The 25,493-nt window shown below is 43.5% G+C and overlaps 2 protein-coding genes across 3 annotated transcripts; both read left to right on the top strand.

Moving 5' to 3' along the window:
• Window positions 1-105: 105 nt before the first annotated feature.
• On the top strand, window positions 106-10,027 carry cenpn (centromere protein N). Of its 2 annotated transcripts, XM_021586365.2 has the most exons (10): window positions 115-434; window positions 621-666; window positions 763-822; window positions 986-1,059; window positions 1,200-1,373; window positions 1,490-1,591; window positions 1,705-1,759; window positions 6,676-6,785; window positions 6,872-6,995; window positions 9,737-10,027. In XM_021586365.2, exons 1-10 carry the CDS (start codon window positions 264-266, stop codon window positions 9,823-9,825), a joined length of 1,005 nt encoding a protein of 334 aa, XP_021442040.1. In that variant the 5' UTR covers window positions 115-263; the 3' UTR covers window positions 9,826-10,027. The 2 variants fall into 2 exon arrangements, with proteins under 2 accessions (XP_036819917.1, XP_021442040.1); XM_036964022.1 differs by lacking the exon at window positions 1,705-1,759 and having other exon boundaries at window positions 106-434; window positions 1,471-1,591.
• Window positions 10,028-10,278: 251 nt separating this feature from the next.
• Window positions 10,279-21,282, top strand: LOC110506618 (ATM interactor). Its single transcript, XM_021586364.2, has 4 exons — window positions 10,279-10,631; window positions 16,275-16,400; window positions 16,760-16,959; window positions 18,520-21,282. Exons 1-4 carry the CDS (start codon window positions 10,401-10,403, stop codon window positions 20,297-20,299), a joined length of 2,337 nt encoding a protein of 778 aa, XP_021442039.1. The 5' UTR covers window positions 10,279-10,400; the 3' UTR covers window positions 20,300-21,282.
• Window positions 21,283-25,493: the final 4,211 nt, after the last annotated feature.

Below are 25,493 nucleotides of genomic sequence, written 5' to 3'. Positions count from 1 at the left end.
TTTTTTATTTTTTTTTACACGTTTTTGGTTTAATTTAGGACAATCTTAAACCACATTTACTAACATCTAAACACCTTTAAAGCATGTGAATATGTGGAAAACGTTATCTGAAGAGGAAATGACGAAACCGGAAGTTTGACCCACCAAATGAATCCGATTGGTTGACTCTCGTTCGGCGGTTTGTTTTGGATTTGCGTGTCTGCTGTTAGCTTGCTTTCTAATGCGTTTTAAGAGTTTAATTGGTTAAAACATCGATTTTAAGCATGGATGACTCTACAAAGCATATATTGCAACGTCTGATGCGACGAATCCCTTCTCAAATGCTCCAAACAATGCTTGGCAAGTGGGCTCATCTATCAAGGGAGGACCTGCATTCGCTGGACTTCACACAACCAAAATGGGTGTTGACGGAACATCTACTGGCTCTCTGTGAGGTAGATGTAACTGCTTGACTATATAGTTAACGTTATCTATCTAACTAGCGTTCTAGTGATGTTCTCTTTAGCTAACTTGTTAACTTAATCTAACTCACTTTAACAGTTCATCATGGGCTAAGTGTAATCCACATTTTTGTTATACAATCAACCCTTTCTGATATATCCTACTTGTATCTTTCCCAGGAGAATGGCTTGAGAGTGAAACACATCACAGAACTCGAAATGATCTGTAAGTGTTATTTGACCGTGTGAATTAACTAATTCCCCCCTCAGTAACTAATGGTCTACTTAGTAATAGATAATACATTTCACCAATGCTTTCCAGATATCATTGAGAATCCGAACCAGGGAATGTGGCATGGCTTCCAGCTCCTTGATGCAGAGGGTAAATGAAAGTCTCTATTACCTTGCTGTACATTTATAAGTGCTTTCACTGACACTCACAAAGTTCCTTTTGAAAGTGGACCCTAATCAATATTAGAGTTACAAGGTATTAGAGGTAGCCTAATCAGCATTACTGATAATTTCAAGTATATTTTTCTACACAGAGGATGCACCATCTATTGAGCTGACACAGTTCAAGGAACAGTTCAAGGCCAACCTCACAGAGCTCATCAGCCATGTATGTATGACTTCCATCTTTTTATATGCTTGGTAGAAAAGACAGAACGAACATTCATTAAAATGGCTTGTAATGTCCCTCAATTGCTGTGCTTGCATGTGCCATCTCAGTCAATGTCTGTGTTTGTCTTTCCTTCCAAGGTGTCTATTAAAATAAAGAAACACACAGATGAGGCCATATGGATACGTGTTGCCTGGGGGGACAACTTCACAAAGCCTTACCACCTTAAACCCACATATGTTGTCCACCATCTTCAGACCCCTTATGTCTTTGTGACGGGCTTGACTTCAAAGTATAAGCCTCTTTTAAACCAGGCAAGGATGCTTTCCTAATTGCCCCTGAGGGGATTCATAACGTCATGTTGCAATGCTTAGAATTCTGTTTCTAGGGTCTGTATCTCCTGTTTCACAAACTGAGTTCTGTCATACAGGCCTTAGTTCTGGCCACAAGATATGGCTCTATGAAGGACGCTCACCTCAGTGGACGGAACCTCACCGCCATCAGAGACCTTCTGATGAGGCAGTACCAACAGGTAGGCCTGTAAAAGCCTTTATCATGACCATCCCACTGCTTACTGCTAACAAAGAAAGCCTGTAGAACTAACTATAGAGATTCTGTGTTCTGCACCTTTTCCTTCATTCATAGGTGTTCCCCACCAAAAATCCAAAACCTCTTCAGGAAAAGAATCCTGTCCCTAGAAGTATGTTTTGTTGTCTGCTTATAAAATACAATTGTAATGTATACATGAACCGAATTTTTATTTATTTATTTATTTTTATTTTACCTTTATTTAACCAGGTAGGCAAGTTGAGAACAAGTTCTCATTTACAATTGCGACCTGGCCAAGATAAAGCAAAGCAGTTCGACAGATACAACGACACAGAGTTACACATGGAGTAAAACAAACATACAGTCAATAATACAGTATAAACAAGTCTATATACAATGTGAGCAAATGAGGTGAGAAGGGAGGTAAAGGCCATGGTGGCAAGGTAAATACAATATAGCAAGTAAAACACTGGAATGGTAGTTTTGCAATGGAAGAATGTGCAAAGTAGAAATAAAAATAATGGGGTGCAAAGGAGCAAAATAAATAAATAAATTAAATACAGTTGGGAAAGAGGTAGTTGTTTGGGCTAAATTATAGGTGGGCTATGTACAGGTGCAGTAATCTGTGAGCTGCTCTGACAGTTGGTGCCCAAAGCTAGTGAGGGAGATAAGTGTTTCCAGTTTCAGAGATTTTTGTAGTTCGTTCCAGTCATTGGCAGCAGAGAACTGGAAAGAGAGGCGGCCAAAGAAAGAATTGGTTTTGGGGGTGACTAGAGAGATATACATGCTGGAGCGTGCGCTACTGGTGGGAGATGCTATGGTGACCAGTGAGCTGAGATAAGGGGGGACTTTACCTAGCAGGGTCTTGTAGATGACATGGAGCCAGTGGGTTTGGCGACGAGTATGAAGCGAGGGCCAGCCAACGAGAGCGTACAGGTCTATGGGGCTTTGGTATATGGGGCTTTGGTGACAAAACGGATTGCACTGTGATAGACTGCATCCAATTTGTTGAGTAGGGTATTGGAGGCTATTTTGTAAATGACATCGCCAAAGTCGAGGATTGGGTAGGATGGTCAGTTTTACAAGGGTATGTTTGGCAGCATGAGTGAAGGATGCTTTGTTGCGAAATAGGAAGCCAATTCTAGATTTAACTTTGGATTGGAGATGTTTGATATGGGTCTGGAAGGAGAGTTTACAGTCTAACCAGACACCTAAGTATTTGTAGTTGTCCACGTATTCTAAGTCAGAGCCGTCCAGAGTAGTGATGTTGGACAGGCGGGTAGGTGCAGGTAGCGATCGGTTGAAGAGCATGCATTTAGTTTTACTTGTATTTAAGAGCAATTGGAGGCCACGGAAGGAGAGTTGTATGGCATTGAAGCTTGCCTGGAGGGTTGTTAATACAGTGTCCAAAGAAGGGCCGGAAGTATACAGAATGGTGTCGTCTGCGTAGAGGTGGATCAGAGACTCACCAGCAGCAAGAGCGACCTCATTGATGTATACAGAGAAGAGAGTCGGTCCAAGAATTGAACCCTGTGGCACCCCCATAGAGACTGCCAGAGGTCCGGACAACAGACCCTCCGATTTGACACACTGAACTCTATCAGAGAAGTAGTTGGTGAACCAGGCGAGGCAATCATTTGAGAAACCAAGGCTGTTGAGTCTGCCGATGAGGATGTGGTGATTGACAGAGTCGAAAGCCTTGGCCAGATCAATGAATACGGCTGCACAGTAATGTTTCTTATCGATGGCGGTTAAGATATCGTTTAGGACCTTGAGCGTGGCTGAGGTGCACCCATGACCAGCTCTGAAACCAGATTGCATAGCAGAGAAGGTATGGTGAGATTCGAAATGGTCGGTAATCTGTTTGTTAACTTGGCTTTCGAAGACCTTAGAAAGGCATGGTAGGATAGATATAGGTCTGTAGCAGTTTGGGTCAAGAGTGTCCCCCCCCCTTTGAAGAGGGGGATGACCGCAGCTGCTTTCCAATCTTTGGGAATCTCAGACGACACAAAAGAGAGGTTGAACAGGCTAGTAATAGGGGTGGCAACAATTTCGGCAGATCATTTTAGAAAGAAAGGGTCCAGATTGTCTAGCCCGGCTGATTTGTAGGGGTCCAGATTTTGCAGCTCTTTCAGAACATCAGCTGAATGGATTTGGGAGAAGGAGAAATGGGGAAGGCTTGGGCGAGTTGCTGTTGGGGGTGCAGTGCTGTTGACAGGGGTAGGAGTAGCCAGGTGGAAAGCATGGCCAGCAGTAGAAAAATGCTTATTGAAATTTTCAATTATGGTGGATTTATCAGTGGTGACAGTGTTTCCTATCTTCAGTGCAGTGGGCAGCTGGGAGGTGTTCTTATTCTCCATGGACTTTACAGTTGTCAGAACTTTTTTGAGTTAGTGTTGCAAGAAGCAAATTTCTGCTTGAAAAAGCTAGCCTTGGCTTTTCTAACTGCCTGTGTATAATGGTTTCTAGCTTCCCTGAACAGCTGCATATCACGGGGGCTGTTCGATGCTAATGCAGAACGCCATAGGATGTTTTTGTGTTGGTTAAGGGCAGTCAGGTCTGGGGAGAACCAAGGGCTATATCTGTTCCTGGTTCTAAATTTCTTGAATGGGGCATGTTTATTTAAGATGGTTAGGAAGGCATTTAAAAAAAATATCCAGGCATCCTCTACTGACGGGATGAGGTCAATATCCTTCCAGGATACCCCGGCCAGGTCGATTAGAAAGGCCTGCTCGCTGAAGTGTTTCAGGGAGCGTTTTACAGTGATGAGAGGAGGTCGTTTGACCGCTGACCCATTACGGATGCAGGCAATGAGGCAGTGATCGCTGAGATCTTGGTTGAAAACAGCAGAGGTGTATTTAGAGGGGAAGTTGGTTAGGATGATATCTATGAGGGTGCCCGTGTTTAAGTCTTTGGGGAGGTACCTGATAGGTTCATTGATACTTTGTGTGAGATTGAGGGCATCACGTTTAGATTGTAGGATGGCTGGGGTGTTAAGCATGTTCCAGTTTAGGTCGCCTAGCAGCACGAGCTCTGAAGATAGATGGGGGGCAATCAGTTCACATATGGTGTCCAGAGCACAGCTGGGGGCAGAGGGTGGTCTATAGCAGGCGGCAACGGTGAGAGACTTGTTTTTAGCGAGGTGGATTTTTAAAAGTAGAAGTTCAAATTGTTTGGGTACAGACCTGGATAGTAGGACAGAACTCTGCAGGCTATCTTTGCAGTAGATTGCAACACCGCCCCCTTTGGCAGTTCTATCTTGTCTGAAAATGTTGTAGTTTGGAATTAAAATGTCTGAATTTTTGGTGGTCTTCCTAAGCTAGGATTCAGACACAGCTAGAACATCCGGGTTGGCAGAGTGTGCTAAAGCAGTGAATAGAACAAACTTAGGGAGGAGGCTTCTAATGTTAACATGCATGAAACCAAGGCTATTACGGTTACAGAAGTCGTCAAAAGAGAGCGCCTGGGGAATAGGAGTGGAGCTAGGCACTGCAGGGCCTGGATTCACCTCTACATCGCCAGAGGAACATAGGAGGAGTAGAATAAGGGTGCGGCTAAAAGCAATAAGAATTGGTCGTCTAGAACGTCTGGAACAGAGAGTAAAAGGAGGTTTCTGGGGGCGATAAAATAGCATCAAGGTATAATGTACAGACAAAGGTAAGGTAGGATGTGAATACAGTGGAGGTAAACCTAGGTATTGAGTGATGAAGAGAGAGATATTGTCTCTAGAAACATCATTGAAACCAGGAGATGTCATTGCATGTGTGGGTGGTGGAACTAATAGGTTGGATAAGGTATAGAGAGCAGGACTAGAGGCTCTACAGTGAAATAAGCCAATAAACACTAACCAGAACAGCAATGGACAAGACATATTGACATTAAGGAGAGGCATGCTTAGTCGAGTGATCAAAAGGGTCCAGTGAGTGGAGAGGTTGGTTGAGGGTCACAGCGATTTAGACAGCTAGCCAGGCCATCGGTAGCAAGCTAGCATAGGATGGAGGTCTGTTGTTAGCCACCTCTTGCGTTCGGTCAGTAGATTAGTGGGGTTCCGTGTGGTAGAGGGGATTAATCCAAATCACACAACAACAACAAAAATAAGAACAATAGATATAGTTATAGAGGCCCAAGAAGAAAACATAATAATAATAATAAAAAATAAATAAATTGTCCGATTGTCTATTCAGATAGCAGCCGGTAAGACAGCTAACGGTTAGCGGGCCGCAGATGGGCGTTCAGGTAACGTCGCGACGGAGGAGCCAGCCGGATCTCCTTCAGGTAGATAACGTCGGCAGTCCAGTTGTGAAGGCCCGGTGGGGCTCCGCGTAGGCAGTAAAACGGGTCCGGATAGGTGACTGCAGCCCAGGAGTGAATGATGGAACTCAGGAGTGATTGACGGAGCTGGCTAGCACCGGAATACTTGATGTTTGCTCCGGAATCGACGAAAGCCGATTGTCACACGGATAGAAGCTAGCTAGCTGTGAGATCCGGGTATGAATGTCCAGAGAGCAGTTGAAATCCAGGGACATGGAGAGAAAAATTGGTCCGGTATGTTCCGTTCCGAGCCGCGCTGCGCCGTACAAAACTGGCGATAGATTTTCGATAGATTTTCGAGCTAAAGGATAGCTGATGACCACAAACCGTGGTTAGCTGAATACTAACGATTTGCCAGTAAAGAAGCTAACTAGCTTCTGATTAGCTTCTGGATTAGCTTCTGGGCTAGCTCCTGGCTAGCTTCTGGCTAGTTTCTGGCTAGCTTCTTGGAGTTTCTGGCTAGCTTCTTGGAGGATTACAGATCTGAGGTAAATAATACTTTTTTATAAATTGGTGAGGCGGGTTGCAGGAGAGTGTTTTGAAGATGAGTTGATGGAAAATAAAAATAAAATGTATGTGAAAAAAGTTGTAAATATATATATATACAGGACACGACAAGACGAGGACAAAAGACGTCTGAACTGCTATGCGATCTTGGAGAGTATTTTGAATCATGGTGACAACCACAACAAATTAGATATCAATAGAATATTGACTTAGAATGTCAGTGAAACACAAACTATTTTCTCATTTTAGACCCCAATATAGAGAAAGAACAGGCTGAGAATACAGAGAACCGACTTCAGATGGCCTGTGAGGCCTTTGGCGATGGGACACTACCTCAACTGCAAAAAGCTGTCTACAAGGTGCAAGAAGTTGAACTATAGTTGTTTACTTTCTCCTCGTGTGCCTACTGTGCTGTGTGTGACAATGTATTCTGCTCTCTTCTCAGCTGGAGACCAAGTTCCGAGATAACTCTAACAAAACGTTGACAGGCAGAGAAGAGCCCTTCAGAGGAGTGGTGGAGTTTGCCAGCACCAACCTCCTAGAGTCACTCAGGCACTGTGTGTCCTCAGGTACAGTATCTATATGTCTGGGGCTGGGCTTTGTTTAATATCTCCTTTAATCTCTGTCAATGGGAAGAGCCACATCTTCTAGTTTTTTGTTTTACCTTTATTTAACTAAGTCTTATTTACAATGACGGCCTACCCCGGCCAAACACTAACGACGCTGGGCCAATTGTGCGCCTCCCTATGGGACTCCCAATCATGGCCGGTTGTGATACAGCCTGGAATTGAACCAGGGTCTGTCGTGACTCCTCTAGCACTGAGATGCAGTGCCTTAGACCATTAAGCCACTCGGGAGCCCTTTGCTCTCTCTCGGGAGCCCTTTGCTCTCTCTCGGGAGCCCTTTGCTCTCTCTCGGGAGCCCTTTGCTCTCTCTCGGGAGCCCTTTGCTCTCTCTCGGGAGCCCTTTGCGCTCTCTCGGGAGCCCTTTGCTCTCTCTCGGGAGCCCTTTGCTCTCTCTCGGAGCCCTTTGCGCTCTCTCGGGAGCCCTTTGCTCTCTCTCGGGAGCCCTTTGCTCTCTCTCTCGCTCTCTCTCTCTGCACTCTGTTCCATACCCTCAGGTTGAGAAGTCAAGTCTTCCAGGTGTATGCTCAGCATTATAACGATATCATAACCGCCATCAATAAAAGACAGTACTCTGCAGCCGTCTTCATCGACCTTGCCAAGGCTTTCGACTCTGTCAATCACCATATTCTTATCGGCAGACTCAGTAGCCTCGGTTTTTCTGATGACTGCCTTGCCTGGTTCACCAACTACTTTGCAGACAGAGTTCAGTGTGTCAAATTGGAGGGCATGCTGTCCGGTCCTCTGGCAGTCTCTATGGGGGAGCCACAGGGTTCAATTCTCGGGCCGACTCTTTTCTCTGTATATATCAATGATGTTGCTCTTGCTGCGGGCGATTCCCTGATCCACCTCTACGCAGACGACACCATTCTATATACTTCCGGCCCGTCCTTGGACACTGTGCTATCTAACCTCCAAACGAGCTTCAATGCCATACAACACTCCTTCCGTGGCCTCCAACTGCTCTTAAACGCTAGTAAAACCAAATGCATGCTTTTCAACCGTTCGCTGCCTGCACCCGCACGCCTGACTAGCATCACCACCCTGGATGGTTCCGACCTTGAAAATGTGGACATCTATAAGTACCTAGGTGTCTGGCTAGACTGTAAACTCTCCTTCCAGACTCATATCAAACATCTCCAATCGAAAATCAAATCTAGAGTCGGCTTTCTATTCCGCAACAAAGCCTCCTTCACTCATGCCGCCAAACTTACCCTAGTAAAACTGACTATCCTACCGATCCTCGACTTCGGCAATGTCATCTACAAAATTGCTTCCAACACTCTACTCAGCAAACTGGATGCAGTTTATCACAGTGCCATCCGTTTTGTCACTAAAGCACCTTATACCACCCACCACTGCGACCTGTATGCTCTAGTCGGCTGGCCCTCGCTACATATTCGTCGCCAGACCCACTGGCTCCAGGTCATCTACAAGTCCATGCTAGGTAAAGCTCTGCCTTATCTCAGTTCACTGGTCACGATGGCAACACCCACCCGTAGCACGCGCTCCAGCAGGTGTATCTCACTGATCATCCCTAAAGCCAACACCTCCTTTGGCCGCCTTTCGTTCCAGTTCTCTGCTGCCTGTGACTGGAACGAATTGCAAAAATCGCTGAAGTTGGAGACTTTTATCTCCCTCACCAACTTCAAACATCTGCTATCTGAGCAGCTAACCGATTGCTGCAGCTGTACATAATCTATCGGTAAATAGCGCACCCATTTTTACCTACCTCATCCCCATACTGTTTTTATTTATTTACTTTTCTGCTATTTTGCACACCAATACATGACCATCTGATCATTTATCACTCCAGTGTTAATCTGCAAAATTGTAATTATTCGCCTACCTCCTCATGCCTTTTGCACACAATGTATATAGACTCTCTTTTTTTCTACTGTGTTATTGACTTGTTAATTGTTTACTCCATGTGTAACTGTGTTGTCTGTTCACACTGCTATGCTTTATCTTGGCCAGGTCGCAGTTGCAAATGAGAACTTGTTCTCAACTAGCCTACCTGGTTAAATAAAGGTGAAATAAAAAATAATAGATTTGATGTGGTTTTAGTTAGTTAACTGCTCATATATGGCTCCACTTCTTTATTCAATTCTGTCCATCGCCACAAGGGGGCAGAGGAACCATGACAGACTTTCACTGTGTCCATCTCATTCTCCAGACAGATGTGCTGAGTTGTTTGGTGCTTTTCGGAGGGTCTGCTATTGAGTGAGTGGATTCGATTAGACTCAACCGGGGTGAACCAGGCTATGGCCAGTCACATGACCGGCTAAAACCGGTGAGGGCAGAGTACCCTGCCCAAATTTAACAGTAATATGCGCAACCTGGTAGCAACATGGCAGCATGATGGATCATTTGGAAACGTACAACATGTTTTTTTCCATAAAAATGTATGTTCAAATTTTCAAACTAGCTTTCTTTGGGACGTTAGACAGTGATTTATCAATAGTAAACACTTGTTCAGGTGAACATGAAATCCTAACTCATTACTCCATGTGTTACGTCACTTTTGTTTCGTGCGGGGCACCTGCTTATCATGCCAGATAAGCTGCCCAGTTTTAAACACCCCCTGAATCCAATCACTTTTAACGCTGTGTAAACTCGGCCTATCCCGTGAACAGGGTGGGCAAAAACGAATCCCCTCAGTAATTGCTTGTGATTGTGTTTTACAGGTATGGCGTCAACTCCAGTCACCCCTCTTCTCTCATCTATCACACAGAAAGGGAGAAACTATTTTGTTATCACAGACAAAGGAGTTTAAATCAAGTTTAACTATAAGATCTACCACAACAAGTAGTGTATATTTGTATTGAATGTTGACATTTTCAACATATTTTTTAGAACACATTGTTTACCCATTCACTCTGTTTCAGAATAAATAAATTGACATATGTAATCTGTTTTGTTTTATTTAATTTGTTTCACTTATTTTATATGAACAAATAAAACATTTCTGCAATTATGTTGATGAAATTAGTGCATTTTTCAGAGTCCTTCACCCAAGTGTTGAAAAGAATAATCTTTGTTATTGTTTCTCGGTTAATATACTACAATCTGTGCTCTAATAAATGTTATTGGACGGATTTTTTTACTTTGTGTTACTTGAGTAGTGTACAGCAAATATGTAATATATCACAGAAGTAGCTACAATATTGCCACTTGCCAGCCCTTTGATGTTGCCAGGACGCTTGTGTGGGAGTGGCTGTCTGTTGCTAAGAAAGATCTCCCGGAAGTGGCCGCGTCCTTGTATTTTCCGGACCATATTTTCCTGGCTTGTTTGCAGCAGCTTTTCTGCTGCCTGAGGAGCAGTTGGTTTGGTGACTTGTCAACAGAAACATGGCTGCCTCTGCGTCCGGGAAAGCATACCGAAACGATAACGCTTCCACGGGCAGTCAAAAATGCACCGAAGAGCCCCCTGCACCGACGCGGGAGATTATCAAACCGTCTATCATGGAGCTCACCAAAGAAGTGCGGACCAATATCCTATGCACCGTAGAAGGATGTGGCAAGATTCTACCGAACACGCCAGCCCTGAACATGCATCTCGTGAAGTCCCACAGAGTAAAGGTAGCTAGCTTGTTAGCCTATTTGCAAGCTAACCAAAGAGGCTACTGACATATTCCAAAACGTCTATTTTTCAATTAATGAGGCTTGTATCGCTAAATAGTTACGTTAGGTATTTAGAGGCATGCTTATTGGGAAAACGGCAAGTCATCGTGCACTGTTTGAGGCCAGTTCTTTGAAGTTGGCTAGCTACAACTGTATATTGCTGATAACGTTATTTGGTTACTATTGTGAAACATTGCTTAAAGCATTTGAACTATCATCCTAGGCTAAGATCATGGCTGCATGAGACTGATTATCCTGGCTAATGTTAAATTAACTAGCCTTCTTGTACTGCCTTTACATGTCAGCCATACAAATATATGTTCAAACCCACACGGTTAGATGCGCACAATAACACGAACATTGTGGATATTCAGATTAATATAATAGTTCGTTTAAAACGTTTACATGCTTTGCAAGAACAACGATTTCAGTAATAATCCGGTTTACATAAACACATCTGAAGTTATGCTGATGATGGGACTTTTGATAAATGCAAAAAAATCGGCAATAAAAATAAACGTTCTACCACAGTGGCCATGTTAATTTGAGAATACGATTTGATATTGAATTAGGACATATAATGTTTGTATGTGAAAAGATGCACACTTTCAGTTTTTCCGAACTCACGCATGAGGGAGGCTTGCGCTACCGGTGCTGGCACATGCGCAGATCAAACATACCGCTGGAACGCCGATTAAACTGTTTACGTGCCTTAATTCGAAGGTTGCTCCGAAAACCAGGTGTTTTAATCGGTTTACTTCGATTATGACCTTACTCTGCTTATCTTAAATCGGCGTAAGGTGTTTAAATCACTAATGCCATACTCAGTTTAATATCGAATTATTATTGTGCATGTAAATATACTTGTCTCCATGCCCACATAGCCTAACGTTGTAATATTATTGAGAGTCATTTGGTTTTCTAGAAGATTATGGAAATTCGAGCAATTAAAATAACCCTCAGTGAATTCATGTTTATATGGCTGAAGAAGATGGGCTAATCCCAAGATGTGCAATCAAATCAGTCTGACTAATGTCACACTGTCTTTAGCCTAAATATGAATACTGGCTACAGTAAATGTCTTGGAGACAATGGTCCTCCTCTTTAACTGAAATGTATGCACTGTCCTCGCCTAGTCTTGCTGCCCTGTGGGAGTCCTAGTGATTCCAGTTTCCCCCAAATGAATGCTGTTCTCTGCTGGGATCTAGCTGTCTTTTGTCTTGCTACAGACTGAGCTCTTTGGGGAAAAAAAAAGAAAAGTTGAATGTTTGAATTTGAATTAGGTCTGAAAAGCACTTCATGCTCCTCAAGTGCTAACTGTTCTCAATATTGAACTAATTCAACTGGGCCTAATGCAGGAGAATGAGAGATGGAGGAGAAGATACATTATGCAGCAGTTCATGAAGGAAACAATGTCAATCTGAACAAAATGGTGTCAAGTGAGCGTAGTCTTAGATGTCTATGACTTTGTGACGGGGCTGCCAGTAGAGGCAACTAACTATACCCTTGCTTTTGAAAACCCAAAGCATTCTGCCTTATCACAAAGGTTCCCTGCTATAAGTACCGGTGGGAGCATGTGACTACAATCCCAACGCTCTGTTTTAATATTTAGAAACGTCAGTTATCGCTTGCGATATGGTTTTCAAAACATATGGAACTTATCTTTCATTTCAATTAGAAATACTCTTTCAGTAAAATACATTTACTGTAGCATGTTTGCACAGATCCATACGCCCTCAAACTACACTTCCTCCTCAGTTACCTTACACACAGATGTTCGAGCAGGCTAGATAGCTAGTTAGCACAGATGGTCGCATCAGTGTTCCGTATACAAGGGCTGTAACATGGCGCTATGGCCGCGTGGGAACACTAACCATTTAAAGGTGTTTAGTAATTTAACATTTTAGTTTTTTTAAACGATCTCTCACTGATATGAAATATTTGTTACTTATGTTTCCAAAATGCGTATTAAGATTCAGAACTCACGTCGGGGCTCTTAACAGAACTCCCCCGGCCAGAAGATGCCTTCATAAATAGACAATAAAGGTAGTTATGGGCTAACGCTACTCAACCAGTCAGGAAAGCACAGTCTGCTTACTGTGCCTCCGCTGTTACGCACTGGCCAGGCTTGTTCTGTTTTATTCATTGATGCAGAAAGAGAGATGATTTGGGTTATAACTAGAGGTCGACCGATGATGATTTTTCAAACCCGATACCGATTATTGGAGGACCAAAAAAAGCTGATACCGATTAATCAGCCGATTTTAAAATAAATATATATTTTTTAACTACATTTATTTATTTGTAATAATGACAATTACAACAATACTGAATGAACACTTATTTTAACTTAATAATAAAAATCAATAAAATCAATTTAGCCTCAAATAAATAATTAAACATGTTCAATTTGGTTTAAATAATGCAAAAACAGTGTAATATGTACCATGTAAAAAAGCTAACGTTTAAGTTCCTTGCTCAGAACATGAGAACATATGAAAGCTGGTGGTTCCTTTTAACATGAGTCTTCAATATTCCCAGGTAAGAAGTTTTAGGTTGAGGTTATTATAGGAATAATAGGACTATTTCTCTCTATACTATTTGTATTTCATATACCTTTGACTATTGGATGTTCTTATAGGCACTTTAGTATTGCCAGTGTAACAGTATAGCTTCCATTCCTCTCCTCACTCCTACCTGGGCTCGAACCAGGAACACATCGACAACAGCCACCCTTGAAGCAGCGTTACCCATGCAGAGCAAGGGGAACCACTCCAAGTCTCAGAGCTAGTGACGTTTGAAACGCTATTAGAGCGCACCCCGCTAACTAGCTAGCCATTTCACATCGGTTACACCAGCCTAATCTCGGGAGTTGATAGGCTTGAAGTCATAAACAGCGAAATGCTTGAAGCATTGTGAAGAGCTGCTGGCAAAAGGCACAAAAGTGCTGTTTGAATGAATGCTTACGAGCCTGCTGGTGCCTACCATCGCTCAGTTATACTGCTCTATCAAATCATAGACTTAGTTATAACATGATAACACACAGAAATACGAGCCTTCGGTCATTAATATGGTAAAATCCGGAAACTATCATCTCGAAAATAAAACGTTTATTCTTTCAGTGAAATACGGAACCGTTCCGTATTTTATCTAACGGGTGGCATCCCAAAGTCTAAATATTCCTGTTACGTTGCGCAACTTCAATGGTATGTCATAATTACGTAAAATTCTGGCAAATTAATTCGCAACGAGCCAGGCAGCCCAAACTGCTGCATATACCCTGACTCTGTGTGCAATGAACACAGAGAAGTGACATAATTTCACCTGGTTAATATTGCCTGCTAACCTGGATTTCTTTTAGCTAAATATGCAGGTTTAAAAAATATATACTTCTGTGTATTGATTTTAAGGAAGGCTTCTGTGTATTGATTTTAAGGAAGGCTTCTGTGTATTGATTTTAAGGAAGGCTTCTGTGTATTGATTTTAAGGAAGGCTTCTGTGTATTGATTTTAAGGAAGGCTTCTGTGTATTGATTTTAAGGAAGGCTTCTGTGTATTGATTTTAAGGAAGGCTTCTGTGTATTGATTTTAAGGAAGGCATTGATGTTTATGGGTAGGTATAGTCGTGCAATGGTTGTGCTTATTTCGCAAATGCGCTTTTGTTAAATCATCCCCCGTTTGGCGAAGTCGGCTGTCTTTGTTAGGAAGAAATAATCTTCACACAGTTCGCAATGAGCCAGGCGGCCCAAACTGCTGCATATACCCTGACTCTGTTGCAAGAGAAGTCACACAATTTCCCTAGTTAAAAGAAATTCATGTTAGCAGGCAATATTAACTAAATATGCAGGTTTAAAAATATATACTTCTGTGTATTGATTTTAAGAAAGGCATTGATGTTTATGGTTAGGTACATGTTGGAGCAACGACAGTCCTTTTTCGCGAATGCGCACCGCATCGATTATATGCAATGCAGGACACGCTAGATAAACTAGTAATATCATCAACCATGTGTAGTTAACTAGTGATTATCATTGATTGATTTTTTTTATAAGAGAGCGTTAGAGCGTTGGACTAGTTAACCGTAAGGTTGCAAGATTGAATCCCCGAGCTGATAAGGTTCAATTCTGTCGTTCTGCCCCTGAACAAGGCAGTTAACCCACCATTCCCAGGCCATCATTGAAAATAAGAATGTGTTCTTAACTGACTTGCCTATACTTTTTTTTTAAATCGGCCAAATCGGTGTCCAAAAATACAAATTTCCGATTGTTATGAAAACTTGATATTGGCCCTTATTAATCGGCCATTCCGATTAATCGGTCGACCTCTAGTTATAACACGTTTGTCACTGGACACTCACTGTGCCTTAACTCGGCTGAACTGCCGTATCAAATTTGCTGGCCAACGGCTGGATGTGTGTGTAACACGGCAATCAATTTCATTTCACACACTTCCGAACATTACAAATCGTACTCAAATAATAGCTTTCTGTACTAGGCAGGCTGTAGTGTTAGACTAGTCACACTTCTTGTGTAATGGCTGTATGCAAGGTGTCAGTGAGTCACTTAACATGTTTAACTCGCATGTTTTCAGTTTGCATTTCCTAGTAGCGATGCTGCTCAGCAGACCCTACCCAGGCTGTCTTGTAGCAGACAGAAACAAAGCTATCTCTGTCCTGCCTGCCTGTATCACCGTCTGGCAATGCACTGTGCCTGGTCTGTCTGCTGGGAAGGGACATAATAGTGTCATGGAGAGCAGCTCAGGGACTGTGCTCTAGCCTAGAACAGACCGTCTGAATGTTAACCTGCTCATCTGCTGCAAGTAGCCGATACAGAACTGTATGCCTCTGACGTAACCTTTACAATAATATAAGATACACTGTGTCTGTTTACTGTGAAGACAGATCATTTTAGCACTATGCAGGATGTTTATGTATATTAGCCTAACTTCCATCAAAACGTCTCTTTTACTAGTACTGTACTAATGACACAGTCGATATAGCCTGCTAGGTGACCTTGGCCAGTGACCTTGGCCAGTGAAATACTGCAGTGCTAGTAATGATGGTTAGGCTGTACACATGGGTCGATGCTGAGGTCTATCTGGCCTGTGAGTCATACCAAGCTCTGTGTCTGCTGTACTCTTACATAAGCAGCATGCTGTTGTTCATTGAGTTAATACAATGTGCTGCTGACAGCTGCTTCGGCACGGCTATCTGGAGACTGCCAGGAGTGTGGAGTGATGTAGCACACTGGAAAGCACAAACTCGATGTGCTGTTAAACTAATAACTTTCATCTGAACCTCTTTAAAGTCATAGATGTGGACCCTCCATCTGGACCACCTTTGTCTCTGTATTTGACATTCATATGGTTTTCTACAAAAGATAATTGGCGTGTCCATCGGCTGGATGTTTTCGAGAGAGAGGATTTTAGTCTTTCTAACTAAAGTATAACTAATGCCTAGCCTTTAGCTCAGCGGTCTTGAGAGTTGTCTGATGGCCTACCTTTCTAAATGTGGTTGGTTAGCCTACATTATTTCACTGCTGACAGATGACACTAAATCTTAAGCCTTTTAATATCAGTCTAATCATTCATCCTCTCTCCACAGGACGGTCTTGTCAACCCCACCATCAGGAAGGACATGAAGGGCTCCCAGAAGCTCTACTGTTGTCCCATAGAGGGCTGTCCACGAGGCCCCAACAGACCCTTCTCCCAGTTTTCCCTGGTTAAACAGGTACCACATCCCTACACTCAGTGTAAGATCTGTATAATGACAGAGATAGCCTGGCTGAGTCAGACTCATGCGGATTGTCTAATGAATGAAAAGACTGAGACAGACATTTCCTCCTGGGTTTTCCCCTAATCACTTTCGGGTCCTGCTTTGGATCTCCCCTGAGATTCTGATGGTGGATGGGGATTGTAAATTATTGGAAAGTGTGTCTAATAATTATGTCTCAATAGAGAGGCTTTTGAAGTATAACTAGGAAATTGGAGTGAACAAGAAGGGAATAATACATTCCTTTATTGTATTTTTCCAGTTCATGTAACAAGTAACTTCCTCTCATAGCCCGATGTATATTCTGCTCTATCCAGCACTTTATGAAAATGCATGCAGAGAAGAAGCACAAGTGTTCCAAGTGCAACAACGGCTACAGCACAGAGTGGGACCTGAGGCGCCACATAGAGGACTGTGGGAGGACCTACTGCTGCACGTGTGGCTGCCCCTACGCCAGCAGAGCAGCGCTACTGTCACATATCTACAGGACCGGCCACGAGGTCCCCACAGAACACAGGTAGAGGGTACAAAACATTAGGAACATGTACTCTTTCCATGACATAGCTTTCACCTGGTCAGTCTATGATTCCTTATTGACAGCTTTTAAATCCACTTCAATCAATGTAGATGAATGTAGATGAAGGGGGGGAGACTGGTTAAAAAAAATATTTTTTAAGCCTTGAGACAATTGGGACATGGATTGTGTATGTGTGCCATTCAGAGGGTGAATGGGCAAGACAAAATACTGAAGTGGTTTTGAACAGGGTATGGTAGTAGGTTTCGGGCGCACCGGTTTGTGTTAAGAACTGCAATGTTGCTGGGATTTTCACGCTCAACAGTTTCCTGTGTGTATCAAGAATGGTTCCCCACCCAAAGGACATTCTGTCAACTTGACACTGCTGTGGGAAGCATTGTAGTGAACATGGGCCAACATCCCTGTGGAATGCTTTTGACACCTTGTCCTGCGAAATGAGGCTGTTCTGAGGGCAAAGGTGTAAGGTGTTCTTAATGTTTTGTTCACTGTGTGTACTGGATATCATACTAGAGGGCAGTGTTTCCATTAACAGGTTATTGACGGGTTTTGGCCAATTTAAAATAAAAAATACACAAATACACAAAGCCGACATATAAGCATTGTCTAAGACATTGTCCAACAAAAAAACATCCTCCATAAATCACATTAGCTACGCATGGAGGTTGGTTCACGTCGTCTTTCAATGATCTCTCTACTTAGCCAGGCAGGAAGAGAAACAGGCGATCTTGAGCTCATGCTCTCACTAGCAAATTAGCATTGTATCAACTGGAACAGGCCCACAAAATGTTTGCATGCCAGTCTGTGACACATCGCTGCATGCACATGACTCAGTGGAGAATGATGATTTTATGCTACATGAATCTCCCTAAAATAGAATGTACAGTAATGTCCACTAAGGAGGAATTCAAGAGATGAAATAATCGTGCTTCCCTACTCTTCCTCTAGTCTACTGCCTGTTTCAGTAGTTGGCTCAAAAATGCTTGACTAACTAGCTACTGTACCAAGGATGGAGGTACAGACAAGTGGACAAACAATTAGACACTGAAACAGAGGATTTTGACAAGCCAGATGGACAGATTGAGACATGCGTTGTGCAAGGCGCCAACGTTCACTTGGTAGGCTATCCTTCCTCCTTGCATATTGCAGTCACTTCCATGTGGTGTCATTGAATCGGCAGTGGATGCTCCTAAAAGCATTAGTCTACACATGACATTCAAATGGGTTTCTATTAAATAAGTATTGTATTTGGTTGGACATGCTGTTGGAGGGGACTTAAAGATGGTGTGGACACGTGGTGGCAGAGAGGCTCAACGTCTTCAAGTGTCATGCAGTTTATCCAGTAAACCATGTCATTATTCAATAACAGATCATGTTGGGACAAACGCCTGCATGCACAACGTGGCTTGAGAACAGACCTTGAATTTGACTGCACAACGATGCTGCCACTGCACCTTGCTTTTATTAGTGTTTGTCAAAGCTTTAGAACTACCTACTGCTGTTTTGTCTGCTTGACGTATTCTCTCCTCCGCCCGGTGTTTGCAGGTATCCACCAGTGAAAAAGCGGAAGATGGAGAGACAGATAAGTGGAGCAGAAAAAGTCAAGCCCAGTGAATTCATGTGTCAGATCATAAAAACAGACAGAGAACTCTCAGAGGACTCCCTCCCTTCAGACAGGGTCTGCCACAACAACCCCCCTAAACACCTCCAGAAACTCCTTCTACCCAAGCCCGAAGTGGCTCTGGTGAATTTCCCTGTGATGCAGCTGGCCCATCTCCCCGTCCTCCTCCCCTCCACAGAGAGCGGGGTTCTGAGGTCTGTGGTGCTGGCTGTGGACAGCCAGGGCTCCTTCAGCACCCTCCATCTCATGCCCCAGTCCATGGTGCCTCACCTAGACCCTAAGACCCTGTGCTTCAGGGGTAGCACGCCTGTCTCCCGCTCCAGTCTGGGGCCTGTCAGCATGGGGGTGCAGGTAAGTCTGGAGTCAGTGGGCTCTGGCAATGACTCCGGAGGAACCAGGGGGAGCAATACCTCCACCAACATCCAGACAGACATCTCATACTTGTCCAGAATGCCTATGGGGGTCAGGGTGGGGACGGAGATGTACCCCTTTGGTGAGTCGTCGGTCTCATCGTGTTCTCAGACAGATATTAGTGTGAGTGCTCAGGTCCTGCTGCCGGTCAGTGTAGAGACCCAGACGTTCCCCTCTAAGGCCAAAGCCACCACCACCATCGGGGCGCAGACAGATACCCTCAGCCAGCTGCCCTGCCCCTATTCCTCCCCATCCCAGTCCCCCTACATTACCAAGCAGACCCAGACCAGACTTGTCCTAGCTGGGTCAGAAGAGAGGGCTCAGATGGACCAGGCTATGTGCTCAGACCTCTTCGACAGTTACTCCCTCAGTGTCTCAACACAGACGGCACTGACAGACGGACACTTCAGAACCCACGGTGTAGACAACCCCCTTTCCGGTAACAGTCTCTATGACCACGACAAGTCAGCAGGAGGCATGTGCTTTGGCGTGCAGACAGACGATCTCCAGTCGGGCAGCGTGGCGGACAACCAAACCCAGACCACCTTGGCTCTGTTCAACGATCTGGAAAAGATCTTGTCAGGTCACTCTCTGTCCGGTCACCAGACGCAGATGGATTCTTCAATAGGCTGTGGGTCAGGTCTGTGCTCTGTTCAGGAACAGCACACGGGCATCGATTTTGACTTTGAGGAATTCCTGAACGCGGCCCACATCCAGACCCAGACGGAGGAGAGCGAGCTGAGCGGTCTGGGGGCCGACACACCCCTGGAGGTCCTGGATATCCAAACACAGACAGACTTCCTCCTCCTGGAGGGCCTGGGAAACAGTGAGGGGCCGGGCCGGAGCCAGGCCAGCGACCTGGAACTGGAGATGTTTGACACCCAGACCCAGACGGACCTCAACTTCCTGCTGAAAGCCGGAGGCCACATGCCCCTGGGCAACATTCTGCGCCAGTCCAGCTTCTCCATGAGCACAGAGTCCTCTGACACTGAGACGCAGACCGACCTCCACCGACCGCTTACACCAACACCAAACTCCAACACCCTTCCCTCCGTGTCCCAGGGGGACCAGGCCAGGCTCTTGAGCAGCACGGAGACTCAGACGGTGACCGACGCATCTTCTGAGGGCCTCGGAAACCTCTTCCTGACCAGCAACGAGACCCAGACAGTCATGGACGACTTCCTGTCAGCTGACATGGCCTGGAACATGGAGTCCCACTTCAGCTCGGTAGAGACGCAGACGTGTGAGGAGCTGTTTGCTCTCTTTCAGCACTCTGAGAAACCCAACAGCTGAATTACCACCACCCCCCACACACACCTCCTCAGTCCACGCAATGGGGTTCTGGTTTCTGTCCAGGAGGTCCTGGGATCCTACTCATCATCCTCTACAGTCTTTGTCCCTCTACTACTGGAGGTTTAGGTGTAGAAGTGAGCCTTCTTGAAGTCTTAGGACATTCTACAGAAGGGTAGCATGTCTAGGATAACATGTCCAGACATCTCCCTCATGCTAGCTCGAAAGCACTTTATTATAGTTCATGGATATGATTTCCCATCCTTGTTTACATGTTTATTTGCGCGTCTTACTACTTAAATATATATATTTTGTCTGAAAAGCCAGTTTAGTCCGTTTACAATGTTTTAAAATTTGAGCACTAATGTTTGCTGTAAGAGAGTATGTAATGCCTGTTGAGCCTTTCCTTAATCATTCTGCTATTGAATGGCTTCTGGCAGATTTGATGTGGCACAAATATACTCGTGAAACTCTAAAATAGTTGCCGCACTACCATTGTTGACATGTGATTGTGAAGTGCAGTCTTGTAGAATTGCCCTATTGTTACAGGGCCACCCACCTATAAGCTGGGTCACCGCGTCAGCAGACTAGCCTGTCATGGTCTTTGACTTATTCATTAGCTGGCTGTAAGTGTATAGCAGCACAGTGTGCTGAAGTGATACAACACTGTAGAGAAACACTATGAGGATCTAGCTACTCTCTAGTCACTGTGATTACGTTGTGATTGTGTATGTCCACCATATACAGTGCCTTCAGAAAGTATTCATACCCCTTGACTTTTTCCACATTTTGTTGTTACAAAGTGGGACTAAGTGGAACAAAAAATTGAGCAGTTATGGAAAATATAATGAATATTTCTGCATTAAATAAGTATTCAACCCCCTGAGTAAATACATGTTAGAATCGCCTTTCAATTACAACTCTTTCTGGGTAAGTCTTTTGAGATTTCCATACCTGGATTGTGCAACATTTGCCTATTTATTATTTTCAGAATTTTTCAAACTCTGTCAAATTGGTTATTGATCATTGCTAGACAACCTTTTTTAGGTCTTGCCATAGCTTTCCAAGTAGATTTAAGTCAAAACTGTAACTCGGATATTCGGGAACATTCACTGTCTTCTTGGTAAGCAACTCCAGTGTAGATTTGGCCTCGTGTTCTAGGTTATTGTCCTGCTGAAAGGTGAATTAATCCCCCAGTATCTGATAGAAAGCAGACTGAATCGGGTTTTCCTCTAGGATTTTGCCTGTGCTTAGCTCCATTACGCTTCTTTTTTATCTTCAAAAACTCCCCAGTCCTTAATGATTACAGGCATACATGACATGATGCAGCCACCACTATGCTTGAAAATATGTGGAGTGGTACCCCAAACATAACACTTTGTATTCAGAATAAAAAGTGAATTGCCTTGCCACATATTTTGTATTGTGGAGTAACTACAATGTTGTTGAGCCATCCTCCATTTTCTCCTATCACAGCCATTAAACTCTTAACTGTTTTAAAGTCATTGGCCTCATGTGGAAGTACCTGTGCGGTTTCCTTCCTCTCCTGCAACTGTGTTAGGAATACACCATTCAAAGTGTAATTAATAACTTCACCATGCACAAAGGGATATTCAATGTCTGGTTTCTTTATTTTGACCCGTCTACCAATAGGTGCCCTTCTTTGCGAGGCATTGGAAAACCTCCCTGGTCTTTGTGGTTGAATCTGTGTTTGAAATTCACTGCTTGACTGAGGGATCTTACAGATAATTGTGTGTGGAAGTTAGAGATGAGGTGGTCATTTAAAAAACAAATCATGTTATAAACTTATTGTACACAGTGTGAGTCCATGCAACTTATGTGACTTGTTAAGCACAGTTTTACTCAGTGTATTTAGGCTTGCCATAACAAAGGGGTTGAATACTTACTGACATGACGTTTCAGCTTTTCATTTCATATGTTAATTTGTACAAATTTCCTAAAACATAATTCCACTTTGACAGTATGGGGTTTTGTGATAAGGCCAGTGACAAGTCTCAATTTAATCCAGTTTAAATTCAGGCTGTAACACCATTTGGGGGGGGGGGGCAATGAGTGTGAATACTTTCTGAAGGTACTGTATAACAACCCCACTAAACGTTACTGAACATAAACTGACAATATTACAATTTCTATCAACATTTTCTTGAACTATACTCTAAAGCCTACCTTATTGGTCAAAGCTAGCTGTTGGTATCATTACAATATTTTACCTAATTTGCACATGCACCCCATTCAAATTTCAAGAAACACATTTGTTGAGACATTTTTATTGAATGTGAACTTTACAAGAGCTCTTCAAGTTTTGGGTATTTGTCCATGTTGTATTTTGTTATGTTGGTGCCTTAAACCAAGTATTTTTCATTGTATTTTGTTATGTTTCCATTGGTCAGTGATGCACTAAGCAGCTTTAAGAGATAGGACGAAGTTCAGGATCAAAATCTATTTAACATTTACATTTATATTTATTTGTGGAGGGTGTCTTGGAAGAATACTTTGAAAACTCAAGTGTCTTTTAATTTGTATGTTTGTTTCCTGTCCCTCTACTTTCAAAAACATTTTCTTGCAAGATATGTTAGAAGTCCTGTGTTGTGTTACACATCCAGGTTCTAAGAATGCAATGCAGTATTTTTTTCCAAGGCAGCATTTGCCCTACTGTGGTACACTATCAATATGTGAAGAAGTGTACCCAGAAACAGCAGAATGTAGCCTACATGACACTGTCCCCATACTACACAACATGGCTTCGTTTTTGCACTGCATCTTAAAGTCATCGAAACAGGACTCTTTCATTCCAGTTTATAACAGACTTTCATACTCAACCACATTTCATAATGTATTGTGCTGTACTGAAAACACTTTCTATTTCATTTATCGTTCTTCAACTTGATTATAATAGCGCTGATGGGAGAAACTGCCTAGCTTTAAAAAAAAATAAAAAAAAACATGTACAGTAGACTACATGGCAGGGTTGAAGTCAATTTCATTTTAATTCCAGGCAATTGAGAAAGTAAACCAAATTCCAATTCCCAATTTTCCTCATTTTGAAAGAAAATTGGAATTGAGATGGAATTGATCCTAACCGTGCTACATGGGGTGTTGACTTCAGTGCTTTGGTCTTTCTCAGTAGGGAGTGCATGCAGTCTTTGGTGCCAATGTAAGTTATTTCAGTTGCATTTCTGTTTGCGGTCTTATCTGTTGTATTTCAGTTGCCTGAATGTGTAGAGGGTCGATAAAGGTTGCCTCTCGCTGTTTGTTTTGTTGGTACTATTCAGCAGACGCTCATAATAAACTCTTCATAAAGGGTTGATTGTTTGAGTTGATGTAGTAGCTGGTTGTTTGTACTAGCTTAGTTCCAGTACACTTCAAATCAAAGGACAGTAATGCAGTGCTGTATAAAGTCAAATATTTTATTACTGGTTAAAGCACACACTACTTTTGACTTACAACACTAATCTATATTGTACACACTCAATGTGCTATTTTTTGGTAAATGTCAGGTAGTTTTCACCTGGGTTGTGTGGCAGTACAAGTTAATGTACTATATACATGTATTATGCTCAGTCTGTTTGAATACAGGATTGTAATTGTGTAAGTCATTTGGAATATGATACTAATCCCTCTGCCCACACTCCTATGCTGTCACAGCCCCTCAGAGTCACAGTGTGCTTCACATCTAGCATGTCATTCGATAGGCTACCAATGACATCTTCACATGGGTTGGAACACTACAATCACTGACTGCTCATTCCATTAGAATGCACTAGCATGCTTTGGTAATGGCTCAGATCATGTTTTGTCATACTGAGGAGAATAATGTCTGCAGTTTAACATTCAGGAATCCAAGAAACTGACCTAGAGCTCAGCATCATAGAGTAGTAGGCACAGTTGCTGGGTAAGTGTGAGCACCACAATAAAAGCACATGCAAAATCTAGAACTGAAATCACACACAAATGAATCTATCACTCCATTTTAAAATGAGTCACTCCATATGTCCAGGTACGTGGAGGGTTTGTAATTAAGGAAGGCTCATGTAACAGTTAAGTTATTTCACGCTGAATAATCAGTGGTAACAAATTACCATAACATGTCTGCACAATGAATTCTAGCAATCTGGACTACTTTGCATTGCTGATGTTAAGAGTGATGGCATGTGTGATGATGGACCAAATGCTACCTTTTGACACGCATGAATAAACTGGTTATACAATGAGGCTGAGGTGGTATAGCCTATAAATCAAATAGAACTAACAGCAATCTGTAAACTCATGTCAATTCCATGTAGTTTAAAACGACCAAGTTGAATTTGTCAGTGTCATGTAAAAGATTGTCATGTAAAAGATATTTCACAGAAAGCTTATTTTTAATCACAAACCCACAAAGACTGAGCTTTTGGGTTGGGAGAGAGTATGGAGTGCAAAGTAACAGTCTCTGTTCAGAGTAGTCTCTGTGCAGAGGCTGGGATGGGCACCCTGTTCCCAAACAGAATGGGCAGTTGGCTCTGCACGCTTCAGAATCTTGGTCTTCAGTCCAAAGTAGAGTCTGAGCACTGCTGGTCCGGGGATCCTGTCTGAGGTGTCTGTCCAGGGGGTAGGTGGCGCGGGGTAGAGGATCTGACAGTGCTGAGGGTATGGCACATCTCTTGGGGATGAGGATGCTGAAAGCAGACAACAGGTGGCGACTGCTGGCTCTCCACACCACCTCCGCTCTCCCAGGCAGGCGTGACACCGTCTGACCCAGCCGCTGCGGTCTCCCCGTCTGAGGCACTGCGCCCCGGGCTGGCCTCCTCCCTCCGGAGCTGGCTGGTGATCCTAGGGTGTCTGGACTGGGAGGCCTTCACGGGTGGTAGGATGGTGAAGCTGTTGATGATCAGCGTCATAGGACACTCTGAGGCTGAGTGGTCGTGACCCTGGGAGGGGGCAGAGCCCAGCAGTGAGTCACTGATCTCACACACCCAACTTTGTCCTCCACCATCTTGTCTTGGAGTGTCAATTGCTGTGTGGCTTTCTGAAGGTACCTGAAGGACTTTGGTGGGGACTCCTCTGAAGAGATGTTAGAGGTTTGACTGTAGAGTCTGTTCATGAAGTCTCCCAGGGTTGTGGGGGGGGGGGGTTCTCCCATGAGTCCAGGGAGGAATCCCAGAAGGACTCAGGGGAGTGGGTTACGCTGGACTCAGAG

The sequence above is a fragment of the Oncorhynchus mykiss genome, chromosome 26 (assembly GCF_013265735.2).
Source record: "Oncorhynchus mykiss isolate Arlee chromosome 26, USDA_OmykA_1.1, whole genome shotgun sequence".
In the NCBI taxonomy this organism is placed as follows: Eukaryota; Metazoa; Chordata; class Actinopteri; order Salmoniformes; family Salmonidae; genus Oncorhynchus; species Oncorhynchus mykiss.
Note: the sequence above shows the minus strand (reverse complement) of the source record. Positions and strands in the feature narration are given on the sequence as shown.

What these genes read in the sequence shown, in the direction of transcription:
- cenpn (XM_021586365.2), top strand. Translation starts at nt 264, where the DNA reads ATGGATGACTCTACAAAGCATATATTGCAACGTCTGATGCGACGAATC. An exon ending in TCACAGAGCTCATCAGCCAT is followed by an intron (nt 1,060 to 1,199) that starts GTATGTATGACT and finishes TTTCCTTCCAAG; the next exon opens with GTGTCTATTAAAATAAAGAA. An exon ending in TGATGAGGCAGTACCAACAG is followed by an intron (nt 1,592 to 1,704) that starts GTAGGCCTGTAA and finishes CTTCATTCATAG; the next exon opens with GTGTTCCCCACCAAAAATCC.
- LOC110506618 (XM_021586364.2), top strand. Translation starts at nt 10,401, where the DNA reads ATGGCTGCCTCTGCGTCCGGGAAAGCATACCGAAACGATAACGCTTCC. An exon ending in TGAAGTCCCACAGAGTAAAG is followed by an intron (nt 10,632 to 16,274) that starts GTAGCTAGCTTG and finishes CTCTCTCCACAG; the next exon opens with GACGGTCTTGTCAACCCCAC. An exon ending in GAGGTCCCCACAGAACACAG is followed by an intron (nt 16,960 to 18,519) that starts GTAGAGGGTACA and finishes CGGTGTTTGCAG; the next exon opens with GTATCCACCAGTGAAAAAGC.